This window comes from Podarcis bocagei (assembly GCF_964188305.1).
Source record: "Podarcis bocagei genome assembly, chromosome: 1".
NCBI lineage: Eukaryota > Metazoa > Chordata > Lepidosauria > Squamata > Lacertidae > Podarcis > Podarcis bocagei.
This window is the reverse complement of record NC_138125.1, coordinates 62,003,822-62,018,255: the sequence shown is the minus strand read 5'-3', so window position 1 is coordinate 62,018,255 and position 14,434 is coordinate 62,003,822. Positions and strand designations below refer to the sequence as shown.

General features: G+C 40.1%; 1 protein-coding gene across 9 annotated transcripts in view; it reads right to left on the bottom strand.

The window, feature by feature from the left end:
* NAV2 (neuron navigator 2) overlaps positions 1-14,434 on the bottom strand; it is a 535,542-nt gene that overhangs the window by 140,764 nt on the left and 380,344 nt on the right. For 6 of the 9 annotated variants that reach the window (XM_081213978.1, XM_081213973.1, XM_081213974.1 and 3 more), the window contains 2 exons: positions 13,591-13,659; positions 8,630-8,784 (listed from right to left, as the gene is read on the bottom strand). In XM_081213978.1, coding sequence (XP_081070104.1) covers positions 8,630-8,784; positions 13,591-13,659 — 224 coding nt within the window. The remainder of the gene's footprint in view (positions 1-8,629; positions 8,785-13,590; positions 13,660-14,434) is intronic. The other 3 variants (XM_081213981.1, XM_081213975.1, XM_081213977.1) reach the window with 1 other exon arrangement.

Genomic DNA, 14,434 nt, shown 5'->3' with positions numbered 1-14,434 from the left:
AAGACTAGTCACAGGGCAGCCATCTTCAGATATCTAAAGGTCTGTGACATGGAAGATGGAACAAGCTTGTGTTCTCCTACTCTGGAGGCTAGGACGCAAACCAGTGGCCTCAGGTTACAAGAAAGAAGATTCCGACTAAACACCAGGAAGAACTTTCTGATGGTAAGAGCTGTTCAACAGTGGAGCAGGCTCCCTCCAAAGGTGGTGGATTCTCCTTCCTCGGAGGTTTTTAAGCGGAGGTTGGATGGTCATCTGTCATGTATTATCTAGCTGAGATTCCCGCATAGCGGGGGGTTGGGCTAGATGACCTTTGGGATGCCTTCCAACTCTACAATTCTATGATTCTATAAGAGGGGCTTGTAGTTTCCCAAACAGAATTTATCTTACTGCAATTGTTCTGCAGCCTGTGTTTTATGCTCAGTTGGGCTAATGGGACAGAAACTGGGAATGTAATGATTACAAAAAAGAATCCCAATGTGTGCTTCATAATGAGGAGAGGAACTGAATGCACTAGTTTATAAATATGTTGTCTATGCCATTTTTCTATAAATTGCTATGACCTATTCACTGTGCTGTATTTGCTATAGTGTTCACTTTTTTAGAGCAGGAGCTTCTGCAGTGATTGGACTGCAGTGATATCGACTTCTAAGTATGATAATGTAATGCTTGCTTAGCACCCAACTGGGATATAGCACTTTAGACAGTTATTCGGCACATGGACACATAAAAGCAAGCCTGCAACTCTGATATGCACACTGGTGCTGCTGCAGTTTTACTAGACAGAAACCCAGCACTGGACTCGATGCCGCACCATAGTTTCAAACTCCATGTTCTTGACTGAAAATGCAGGAGAGGTTTTCAGCTTCAGTTTAGCTGGCATTATTTTTCAGCTTGGGTTTTTAGTGCTTTGTGATACTAAACATGTGTTTCTGTGGCTACAAACCCTTATAAATAAAATGCAAAAATATTAATACTAAAAGCAAGCATTTAGGAAGCAGAATCCCATTAAAAACAGAAAGCATGGTGAAATTTTTATAATAAGATGAAAAACTTACCACAGCACTTTAAGAAGTAAACACCGAGAAAGATCAAAGTAAATCGCCCACCGTTTTCCAAGTGTATGAAATAGTAAAGCATTCATCCTTTTATCATGAAGGAAGCTAAACATATTTAACTTACTGCTTTGGAGTGTTTGAGCCAAACTATTTCGTTCTATAATTGCTGCTGCTGGTTTCCCTCTGCATGCACTAATGCAGCATTCACCAACAACTAAAACGATCTCTACCTAAAAACCTCTACTTAAGTTTTGCAGCTGAGCAAACTGCTGTTAATCCCGTTCAGTTTCTGAAAATTTATCATCATTCCCCTCTCACCCCTCCTCCCTTGTCCAGCTAACACACTTGGATTCAATGCTACAGGGAATTTGGCACAGTCCAAAATCAATTTCACTGATGATCTGGCAGTTGTCCAGAAAGGGTCACTGGCTTTTCAAGATCAATTAAAGTATCTCAGAGTTCTCATTGGCAAATGACAATAATGTGTACAGTTCACAAAAGAGGCCAGTACAGATATCTGTTTCCACAGTTATACTTTTCTTTCATATATCAGATGCAAATTTATTTATAGTGGTAAAGAACACCAAAAAACCTTTCTGGAGATAACGAAGCTGGTTAATAGTACTTTCTCCAATGAATATATAGATTAGCTAAGAAATATTGACAAAACAAATACTGATGAAGCAAATAAAAGGAAAGTTTTTATTCACAAATTTAATAAGGAAAAAAAGAGACAGATGAGAAGCCCCTCTCAACATAATAATAATTTACAAAAGTACTAATAATAGCACTGTATCTCCAGTGTGAACTGATGGTGGTCTACTGTTATTATTGATTAAAGAAACTTTAAATAAATACATCCAGAAGATTGTCAAAATTATTATTATTATTATTATTATTATTATTATTATTATTATTATTATTATTAATACTCCGCCCATCTGGCTGGGTTTCCACAGCCACTCTGGGCAGCTTCCAACAAAATATTTAAAATACAATAAATCATCAAACACTAAAAACTTCCCTAAACAGGGCTGCCTTCAGATGTCTTCTAAAAGTCACATAGTTGTTTATTTCCTAGATGTCTGATGGGAGGGTGTTCCACAGAGTTTTGGCTAGCCTCCATGGTAGGAAGTTTCATTGTTGTGAACAAGTCACTGAAATTATTTTTAATAAATTCTATCTGTACATGGGTGCGATCATCAAATACCAGGAAACCCAGGTATTCTATCCGATATTCAAACGTACTTTTAATAGAACCTCACAGAAACAATTACTTTTTTATTGACATTTAATGAATACTCATAAGAGAGAGAACATTTTTAGTATGTAACAGAGTAATGGTCACCTCTGTTTTTATTAAATATACCACACATCCTACATTAACATTTAATTCTCACTGAAATGAAAATGATTTTTGGTTTCATCTGCATTTCTGCTGCCACCTGCAGGATTATTTTCAAGTCAGTATTTTATAACAAAGTGAAGCATTTCAAAGAAAACAGTGTTCTTTTGTTACAGAGCACTGCACAGGCGTGCTAAGACAGATTTACAGAGCATAGCTTTGTGGTCAAGTAAAGGTTGGGGCACAACCAAGACAACCAAACAATGCAGTTAAGCAAGTGCATTGACCAGTCAGAACAAGCTCATAGCACTGAAGTTTGCTAGTCCATATGAACAAGACATATGAGCACTGCTGTTTTTCTTAGCTGTTTCTTGCAATTCAAACTATAAAAGAAACATCCATTTTTAATGGGAATATACCTCTGGATACTGAACATGGATTGGAACAACTGTACTGTTATTTAAATGACAATATATAATGAGAAATATCTATAGGAATATGAAATGCAAAGAAATATATGTACCTCAAGGGACAAAGCGCAGACTGATGAATGAAAAGGCTTGCATGTAGTGCATGTTTGTTTAGACTGCACAGAAATGTCTCAAGTAATTAAGAAGAATCCAACAATGACCTTGTCCAGAGGGCACATGTTTCTTATGCTGTGGTTTATTCACAGTCTGTCTTGTAAAAGAGACAAACCAGACAGGGGGTACATTTGGATAAGCAATGGGTAAGTGACAGTGACAATTCAGATGTGGATTACAAGGTTTTAATTACACAGAAGCGAGTGGGTGACATCAGAAATCACAACCTTGAATGCTTCATCACTTTCTTTGTAACCCTAAGTTATAATTACAGCTCTGCTCAGCTGCTTGACCATTAAAAAATAAACAAACCCAACCCTTCACCAGGCCAAGTAGTGCAACAATTCACATCAAAATGCAGTGTCTAAACTGTGGATTGCTAATTAAAATGCTATTGAGCACAGTGAAAATGAACGGAAAAAATTAAACTAAGGAAGGTTATGGCATAATTATGCTGTGTAAGGAATTTTCACTTTCAATTTCTATTCATAGAGGTCTGTGCTTTAACACAAGGAGTTATGAAATAACATGTGGAGCACACAGGACACCAGTGGAGCTTTTCTTCTAGGTGGATTTCAATTTCTGATAAATGTTAGCAATGCGGTGTTATCAAGGCCACTGGTACTACCATGTTTAAATAGATGTCCGTATCGTAAAGGGGCTTGAGATACAGTATAGTCTTTTCAATTTACTTGCACAATTTTAGGTCATTTGTACCTTTAAAAAATGCTTGGGCTGATAGAGCATTCAACCTATGCTTGCCATTCTCCTTCGGAGGGCTGTGCTCCAATAGTCTTGGTGGATCAACTTCCACTGATTACATGCACCTTATATATATTCAGAGTGTAGTGGAGTTCTTACTTTGTGCTATATTTCTTCTCCAACTTCCTAGTATTTATAACTTTTATTTTATCATTACTGAATTACTTCTTATGAAATACAGTATTACTGGGAGTGTATGTCAGGATCGTCCTACTCGCGTGTAGGACCCTGGCAGAGACACATGCCCGACTGGCATGTTCTCTCCCTCCTGGTCAGTCGTTAGGGAGCTTCAAAAGCTTTCTCCAGCCCAAACATCACAGTGACTGATACCAAAGGGCATCAGCACGCTTACGGAACCTGCAGAGTATTAGCGGTTTGCATAACAAACTCAGCAGCACAGCAGTTCGGCTAATCTACTTTTATTTACATATAATACACTCGGAGCATTCTGACTTAGCTCCTTCCTCTTTCTCATCAGACAGCAAAGAGAAAGAACAAAGGACAATAGTCCCACAACACAGAAACACAGTAACACAAACATCCTCTCTCCATCACTTCCCACTATGTGGAATGAAAACATACACCGTCATGTGACATAAAACAATCCCATGACTGCAAGCACAGAGCAAAAATCCTAACATGGGGAGGGGGGGGAATGGAAAGACTTGGAGACTGTGGTTGGCTACTTCCCACAGCTATATTTGTGATTGTTACACTTTTATCAGCACCTTGAAAATGTTCTGCAGTAGTTTGTAAGGGCTCATATGAAATTGACCACTTCTAGAAAACAAGAGGAAGGCCTCTTTGTGTAAAGGAGGCATTACTGAATATGGCATGTGGCTTTGGCAGAGAACCTAACTTGGAGCTGTAGGATGGCTAGAGGCGAAGAGGACACATTTTCTGAAATATGGTTTCCGTTTACTGCGTATGTTCACTTCAGTGGCAATGTGCCGTGGTCCCCAGCCTCTCAGGTGTATTTCTGGATAGATTCGCTCATGAGATAAATTACTGCTAGTGCTAACCTGTTATGGACTATATCGCTCCTTACCTGCTTTTTCTGCAGGCAAAAAACTGCAGACATGTACTGTTTGTTTACTGTTTCTGTTTGTTGTTAAAAGTCAATAACAAGTCAGGTTTTTTTTAAAAGGAAGCACATGTTGCTATGAGCTAAAGAATGGTAAAAGGTAACAAAACTGGACAGAATCTAATCATGCGCTTCCCAGTATTTTTGAATGCACAAATATTGATAGACTTCATCAAGCACAACTATCAAGCTTTTGCTGATCTTATGTGAATGTGCAGCCTCATTCTGTGAAGTTGCTTGAAAATACAAGCTCTGGTAAACATTTTGAAAATATAATAATGTACAGAGAAAAAATACACCATATGGTAAAAGTTACTTATGCTATGCAAGTACACGAAAACTGCAGCTGTATCTTAAATAAAATCAACCATGTTACATACACAGTATTGGTATACCGAAAGGATGGGTAACCTGTGGCCCTCCAAGTGTTGTTCAACTCCAACTTCCATCAGCCCTAGCCATCATGGCCAATGGTCAAGGATGATGGGACTTACAGTCCAAAAAATGTCTGGAGGGTCTTGGCTTCCCCATTCCTGAGCTAAAGTATCAAATCTATATTTTAGTCCCTGGAGAAGTTATATCAGTCTCTCTCACTAGGGGGCAGCAACATTTCAAACAGGTATGTTCTCTCACTTTCTTCTACACCATCTTTTCTACATATGGCCACCAGATGCAGGCAGTAGCTGATTTTTGCTAAGCATCCAGTGACAGAAGAGCAGACAACAATTCTTTATCTAACCACTTTTTTTAAAAAGTACATGAGGAGATGAAAGAGACATTTGCCTGCCGGCCAGTCACATCATAGTATTCCAAGTTGCTTACGGCAGTTCACATGGGATTTTTATCCTCACAAAATGCCTAGAATGTAAGTTAAGCTTCCAGATCATGATTAGGCCAAAGTCACCAAGGGAGTTTCATGGCTGAGCAGGCATTGGTCAAATGCTATAACCCTATGTGAGTAGGCCCCACTGAATTCAGTAGGATGTCAGCATGGGCATAGCCAGGATTTTTGTGGGGGAGGCAAGCTTTTGCTAGGGGTGGGCAGAACCTCAGATTTGTATTGATTTCTATTGATGTTTATTGATGGGGGGCAGATGTCCCCCTCCCTCCCCCCTTGGCTACGTCCATGTATGTCAGATACTCTGCCCACCATATCTCACTGGTACAGTGGTACCTTGGGTTACAGACGCTTCAGGTTACCGACTCCGCTAACCCAGAAATAGTACCTCAGGTTAAGAACTTTGCTTCAGGATGAGAACAGAAATCGCGCAGCGGCAGCGTGAGGCCCCATTAGCTAAAGTGGTGCTTCAGGTTAAGAACAGTTTCAGGTTAAGAACAGACCTCCAGAACGAATTAAGTTCTTAACCTGAGGTACCACTGTACTCATGTGCTGCTGGTGATTAGAAGCTCCTCCAAGGATTACAAGACAAAGAAGCAGCATCCCAAATACAAACAGCCAGATAATTGCAGAACTGTAATTGTCAAATGGGAAAGAAAAGCTGGCCCTGATAACATTCAAGCAGAGTGAAGTTATGAATAGAGACAGCCCAGCTTTGTGTGGAACAAACAAGTTTTTACAGAGTTTTCAACTCTTGCTGAAGGTTTTTTAAAATATGTTTAGCTCTTCTGCTTTATTTTCCATTCTTAGTTTTACCTGACCTTAGTTTGGAGCTTGTTTTAATTATGCTGTATCACATTTATTATACTATTCTATTACTGTTGTTGTTGTTTACCTGTTTGCCCTTTTTGTGTAAGTGGACCTGAGAATTTTTTTTTTATTTGGTGGCCTATGCACTTTTAAAATACTATTATACTACAGATCCAGGCGCAGCAATCCAAAGCCCCAGCCAGGAGCCATTGGGTGGAATGGGGTGGGGGGCAGATTCACTGCCGAATGAGATTCATTTGAAACCAGGTAACAGCCAGGCAGATGGTAGGAGGAGGAGGAGGAGGTTACTTTATCTTTATTACTGCACTTGCTCCAGGATGCCTGGCTTTCACTAAGAGCAGAGGAAGCCTCCACAGGGCCAAAGGAATACCTTTTTCTGTTCATAAACCCCCAGATTGAGGGCTAGTGCTGTACTGTAAGACACCAGTTCAGGTTCTGAATATCTTATCAAGTTATTTAAGTTTGGTGAAACAACCATTTGCGGCGGGGGCGGGGGGGGGGGCGACCATATTCTCTTAGGGAAACACTGTATTTGGCATTCATGATGAGCTGCCTCATTTCTCTGTAACATTTATAAAGCTATAGCACATCTTCAGCTATCTAGCCTGTATCCAATGATCCTTGAAATTAAATTTAAATCAGGTACATTTGGTACTTTTTACCCTTGCTGTAGAAAGTGGAGGAGAGGAGAGGGTGGAGGCAACAGGCTTATTTGTCATAGAAAAAGTCTGAGGATGTCTCCACTGGTTATTTTTCAATTCCTGTTAATCAAATATATCTATCTATATATTTATTTTTTACTTCCCATTTGCCTCCACTTTTAAAAAAACCAAAGTAAAAATCACAGGGCAATAGGAGTCATTGGCAGGATTTGCAGGCACATATATGCTGATGAGGAAGGTTGTTTAACAATAAGGAGATTTGCTTCAATTATGCTGAACCACAAATATATACACTTTGCGGCTGAAGTCGCCAGCTGGTTTTAAATGGTAAATGCTATACACATACCATTCAATTTATCTTTTTCTCTAGCAGCTAAGAACTATGGTACAGAGCAGGGTTCAGATAGTCAGCAGGAGTAAGAGTAGGAGAAATTCATTTGCAGGTGCTTGAATGTCATCTACAAAGAACTTTCTAATAATTGAAGTGACCTTCCTCCTTTCAGCACAAGGACTAGAGATTAAGCATAAATGGCTCTGTTTTCTGATAGCAGAAGGGCAATATGAAACAGAAAAGCAGCAGTGGGTGGGTGAGGGTGTGCTTAATGCTTTTCCCAACTAGCATGTTTCTGTTCTATATTCCTGCTGGAACTGCATTTCCTTCTGAGGCCCCAAGCATGTATTTATCCCTGCAAATGTTCCTTTGGAAATCTGCTGTGGTGTTGGGAAGTTCTTGGAAGAAATGATTTGGAGAAGTGCTATAATGGATCACAAGCAGAAAGCAGACACAAGCGTAGCGCACTGTTTCAAGGTGCCCACAAAATAGATGACAAGCTTCAAGGGGGGAAGGGAGGACAACCTAGCTGAAATTCCATGCCAGTCTCTGATACAACAAACAACTTGACTAGATAGCCAAATCCAACCATCAACTTCCTCTGATTTTGGGGTCAAGATTTCCTGTTTATTGAAGCCACTCTTTTCCTGACCTCCAAGTATTTGTGGAGCCATAACTGTTCCCTCCCACCACATGGCAACAAATCTAAAAATATCAGTGTCAAAAATTTAATCCAAGCTCACTTCCTAAATGTTATGAATAGTGTTATTTTGTATCATTTGCTTACATATGGAAATTTATCAAATTTTCTAAGCAGGAAACAAATGAGACCAGAAAACCATCTGAACTCTGCTAGATCCAGAAACACATACAAAAGTTAAAATAAACTCCATGTATGGTAATTTCTGTGGAGATTCATTAGACTACGAACTGTATTATGGGAGAGTCTGTGAGAACACTCCAGTCAAAGTAAAGTGCATTTGAAGTTGATTTGATTTCAATAAGACAAATGCACATGTTTTAAATGCTTACTTTTGAATACATCACACCCTGTATTTCCAACTGTTTTTAAAAGCTAGATAGATATTCTACTTTTGAGAGTACAATACAGATCAGAATAACATATACTTCACATACCTTTCTCATTGCTATTTGATAGAAGGGATGGTGGGCTTGTGGGTTTGGATTTGTCGTAGTTGTTAAAGCTCTGGCTGCGCCGGTTGTTGGCATTAACTGAACCACGAGTTTTTGCTTCGCTGCCTGCAGCTGAAACCCTCGTAGGACCTGGAAGTCTGTTTTTGAGGTTGAAAAAAAGAAGAATAAGCAAATGTTTCCCTAAAGCACATGAATGAATTCAAGTTAAACACAGTCAAATTGGAGGAATGTTTACCTCCCGTAAAAGACAACTTGCCAGGTGAAGAGCTCCGTGTGTGCCCTTTTGTTTACATGGAGCTCCAATGAAAGGACTTTCCTGGTTACTTTAGTGGAGAGAGCAGTTCTGTGCATGCAAATAATCTGTCCATGGAACTTGAGTATTGAGTCAATGGAACTTGAGCTCTTGAGTATTGGAGCATCCACTAAAATGTAGCCCAGAATGACTAGGTATCCAGTCTATGTCATTTTGGAAGCTTGACTAACTGCAAATGATTTTTGAAAAGTTATGCTATAAGGTTGCCTCAGTGGATTCAGTTATCTTAGTGGATTCAGGTGCCAGTCAATTTCCAGTTGATCTTCATGCCCACTGCCTAGTTGATTTTAATGCCCCCCAAAGGTCACCATATTAGACTTGGTGTTTCCCAGTTGGAACCTGGATAGTGTGCCTAACTGAATGTTGCAGAGGTCATCTACAGTGGTGCCCCGCAAGACGAATGCCTCGCAAGACGGAAAACTCGCTAGACGAAAGAGTTTTCCATTTTGGAGGTGCTTCGCAAAACGAATCTCCTATGGGCTTGCTTTGCAAGACGAAAATGTCTTGCGAGATCCTGCGGGGTTTTTCCCCTCCCCCCTTTTTTCTAAGCCGCTAAGCCGCTTATCAGCTGATCCGATAAGCCGCTAAAAGCCACTAATAGTGCTAATAGCGCTAATCTGCTAATCCGTCAATGGGCTTGCTTCGCAAGACGAAAAAACCGCTAGACGAAGAGAATCACAGAATGGATTCTTTTCGTCTTGCGAGGCACCACTGTACTTATGAAAATGCTTGATACATTAGTTGGGAAACATTTTTTCTTAGCTGAATTTCACAAACTCTGAGATGTCAAAATAAACCGTTAGCCTGTATGGGTCTAGATACACTGGCTGTAACATTGCACATGGTTGCATTGCCCTAAATCACATTGGGTGATATCCAGTTGTGCCCATTGCTAGTGGAGCAGACTTTTGCTCATGCAGTGAGATGTCCCTTCCTATCTTATCCCCAAAAGTCTCTCTGAGTCTGCACCCACCAATTCTGTTTGAGAGGGGTAGGAGATCCTCTGGGCCATATTTGGGGAAATGTGGAGGCTGCAGGAGAAGGAGAGGAAGGGGAAACCAGCTTGTACAACACTGGATATAACCCATTGATTTCTACCAGGTATAACTACTATATGTGCTTGATTACAGCCCTAGGCTACAATTCAGAGAATCAAATCCTTGCATAAGCCCATTGACAAGTATGCGCATGAAACACGAGCTAGCAAGGCTCTTTTAGCTAGCAATATGCATTCCATTCCAAAGGTCCAGAGCACAGAGTTTCCATGCAGGGCCCCAGATTGTAGCCATGCAACATAATCCAAAACCTCTCAATTCAGAAATCAGTATGCTTAGAATTTCTGCCAAATTTTTGAAGCGGTCATTTGATCAAATCTATACAGTGCAGTAAAACTCAAAATGCAAAACAGTGCACTAGATGGAATGTTGCAGAATTTTTTGAACATAATACTGTGTGGTGGTCCTTTTTGTTCTAAGGCTTAAAAAATAAAAATAGCTCACTTTGGTACAAACTGCCTAGATTTCCCCCCACCCTGCACATCATACAGGTTGTTATCACAATGGCTTGTGCAGGAGTTCCCAGTGGCCAAAGGCTTTAATTTATAGTAGCAAATTATTTACCCCATTGTTTTAATGAATTATAATATTATTCAATAGCTTACTTTTTTCCTTTTACTTGCTCAATACAGAAGTAAACCATAAAACCAATAGGCAGCATTGATTCGTATACAGTTTCCTGAAGGCAGAATTCCCATCTGATTAGCAACATTACAAACCTTTGGTACTTGAATGGCACTTTTAGAGCTGGGAAGAAAAGAGGATTAGTGATTTCTTCCCAACAAATTCATAAGATTGATCAGAAGGAGGATAGATGGGGAGAAGAAAAGAAGCACATAAGTCTCAGCAAATACATGCACATGCTTTCAAAGCTTAAAGCTGGCAAGTTTGCACGCAACCCATTTAGTTCCACATCACCACAGACCACTAAAACATAGAACTGTGTAAAGTTTGCTTCCTTGCTTTCCCAAAGGCAGACTCTTCTGCTCTCAAGTGCATGTGAAATAAACCTAGGAAACCAAAGCAAGAGGAACGCTAGAAAGTTTCACATAGCAGTCATCACAAAGACACAACCAACCAACCCTGGATACAGAAACAGCCCACAGAAAGGCTACAGAGGAAGGCACAGAGGAACCCAGGGTGAAAGGCTAGGGAAAAATAAGGTTCTTTTTCACTTTCCATGCTTTTGTGTAAGATTTGACACTGACATGGCAATGACATTCATGCAGAGCTCATGCTGGTTGAAAGGTAAAGAGAAAAAGTGTTGAAGCATAATCTTTTCACACAAAAGGGACATTTCCCCCTAGTCTTTATCTCCCCACCCTGGCTTCTAGGATATTTGTTTGTCTTCCTAAAAAAACATATAAAGTGTTCTCCCACTAGGAGAACCCAGACATGGACATTAAGTATGTGGCCAAACTTTGTAAATGTGTAGGAATTACAAGCAAAAGAAGAGATTGACTACAGCAATGATGGAGAACTGAGATGTCAATCAAAGTAGAGTGGAAGTGTTGACAATTCTCAAATATTCACCTGGTAAGGATAGTTTTGTTTTGCTTTTTGAACATCTCGCTTTTTGTGACATCTCTCTAAGTACCCCATCATTCAATGTTTTAAAGTGGAGGGACTATAGGAAGTTGCAGATATATCCCTGTGAATTCTCAATAAAATAAAATTATCAGTAAAAGAAACCTGTATATCTCCTTTGCAAGGAGAAAAAAAGCTTGGAGAGATCAATTTGATCAGAAAAAAATAGACTGCACAAGGAGTTAAGTGCACAGCATCAGTAAAATTTGGCTCCCATCACTTCTACTTCTCTATCTCAGTCTTAAAATAAGTCAGTAGGTTACTCCTGCAAGGACTCATGTCTTGTCCAGTTTCTCTCTAAAACTGTGAAAGAAGTTGTTGACTGAAATGCTGAAATAGGTGAAAAGGCATGAATTGGTAAATAATTGAGATGAAGGAAGATTAAAAATCAGTGAAGGAGAGGGGATCCTATACTAGTACCAAGGCAAAATTATGGAACAAAGAATGATTTAGAATAAAGGAATCTAAATCACAAAGTAAAAATATTATAGTATAGTTTGCGCACAAAACAGGATAAACCGTGGTGCCTTATATAGAGAGAGGTGTTAGGGGTATTTCTAATGCAGCACAGCATGGTAAAAGTAGCATTCATCTCAAGAAAACCTAGGATGAATATCACAGGTATTAATAAAGATTAGAGCTGCATTTTTGAAGTGCTGCAGTGAGGTGCTCGTAGGAGTCAGAATGCATGTCAAGCTGTGGCTTAGAGCAAGATAAATGGGCTGAAACACCTATTATTCATTCTCAGAGAGATTAGATGTTCCCCAGTACAGGACACGGAGGAATCCAGAATAGAGACGACACACCTATCTACGCTGCTGTGTTATATTATCTGATAGTAGTCATACTCATTACTCTTTTTCACCCATGAGAAAATAAGTTGGACCTTACAAGCGTGATCTATAAACAGAAATTAACAAGGAAGTTAGAGCAAGGGGAAGGAGAGAGTGTCCAAACACATTCATGTATTTATTTTTTCAAGACGGAAAATTCACAGGAATTGAGTCCCCTTCACACGTGAATTGCCAGAAGGGAATATAATGCTGTTAACTACGGAACGCACTGCATTGTTGCCCCAACCTAAGATGTCAACGAACGGCATGGACAACTGAACTGCCAGTGCTCATGCATTAGCTTCCTGGTGTTCAGCACTCAGATCACATGGAAGCCTCCAAACAAATAGCTGCTCATGCACAAGCTTTGTCAGTTCAGTCATCCAGGGACAGGGGCAGCACTGTGCAGCACAGAATGAAGATCACGTGATGCGCTCATCATGTGATTCACCTATGAAGGGGGCTATTATGCTACTATCCCCCAAACTAGCAATATGAAGTACAGATTTTAATTGTGAGTCATTTCAGGACATATACTGATGACATTGTTGTTAAAAAAAACCACCATCCTCAGCCCCAAAGACAGGGAGGGGTATGATCAGGGGTCGGCAAGGTTTACCGGCCATGGTCTGGATCACTCCCATGGAGATCATCCATGGGCTGGACTGGTGAAGTGCGACACCGGAAACCGTGTCTGTGCATGTCCGCAGCGCCGGAAATCGTGTCTGCACATGCCCAGATGCCGAAAATCGCTTCTGCACAGGCGTGGTTTTTGGCATCTGAGCATGCGCAGAAAATTTCCGGTGCTGTGGACATGAGCAGACGCAATTTCCGGCGTCACTCGGCGAGTCCCCGCGCCGTGATGCGCTGGTTTAGCACAGCGCACGGGGGACTCGTCAAGTGGGTAGCTCAGTTCAGGGGCAGCTTATAGGCTGGTAAAACAGTCTTCATGGGCCACATCCGGCCCTTGGGCTGCATGTTGCCGACCCCTGGGTATAATACAGAATAAAATAGCTCTCTTTGCTTTGGTTTTTTCTTAAATGTTTGGTTTGAAACCAACAGGTAAGCAGTGGTAAGGTGAGCCTTGAGACATGCAAACTGGGGTTCTTGCAAGGAGGGTTTTCCATGCTTTGCATTAGAGGAAGAAACGCTAACCTAGAAGCCTTTTTCTGACCGAGAGTGAATCGGATGATTTTGCTTTGAGATGAGTCCCTGGGTGATGCACTGCACAACAAGAAAGAAAAAAAAGTGGAAGATGTGAGTGAGTAAAGAAGATACATTCGCACATGAACCCACTGAGCTGACAAAGGTGTGGGGGGTTTTTTGGAACGAGATTAATCCAAGTGTTTCAGAAGGGAAAAACAATCCCTCTCAGCCAAATAAAACATTCAGGTGTAGTATCTTTGGATTTATCAAAGCAGCAATAGTAAGAGAGGCAACAGTATGCATGCAAGCAAATTTACTTCAGGGTCATGTGAATGAACTTTCATAAAAAAATGCTGTCTATATGCACATTTCTGAATTTGAAAAATATCCATGGTATGATCTGATGTTCACCATGTCGAAGAGCACATTTTGGTCAAGCAGACTTTCCTTTAGTTTAGTTTTTGTCGTGGTGATAAATACCATATTTCACCACATGAGGGTGTGTTCCAATGAAAGCTTTCACCTTGTAAAAGGGATGAAATTATTTATTTTCAAATACCATGAAAAGGATACAAAAAGTAATGCAAGACTCAAGCTTAAATGGTACATTATAGTTCAACATTTATGATCTCCACATTCAAAATGTATATAAAATATTTATCATCTGGGTTTTAATTCTGAGGAAAACAAAATTCAACCAGCCAAGATTCAGTGATAGCAATTTTGTTACAAAATGAAAAAGTAAGCATTCAAAAAGTTTTGATTTTTGAGTCAGCTATATAATTGGGTTGAATTTAAGTCTGCAAATAATTTGTAAGGGCTATAAAAGGGTTTTATAGCTCAGTTTGAAATT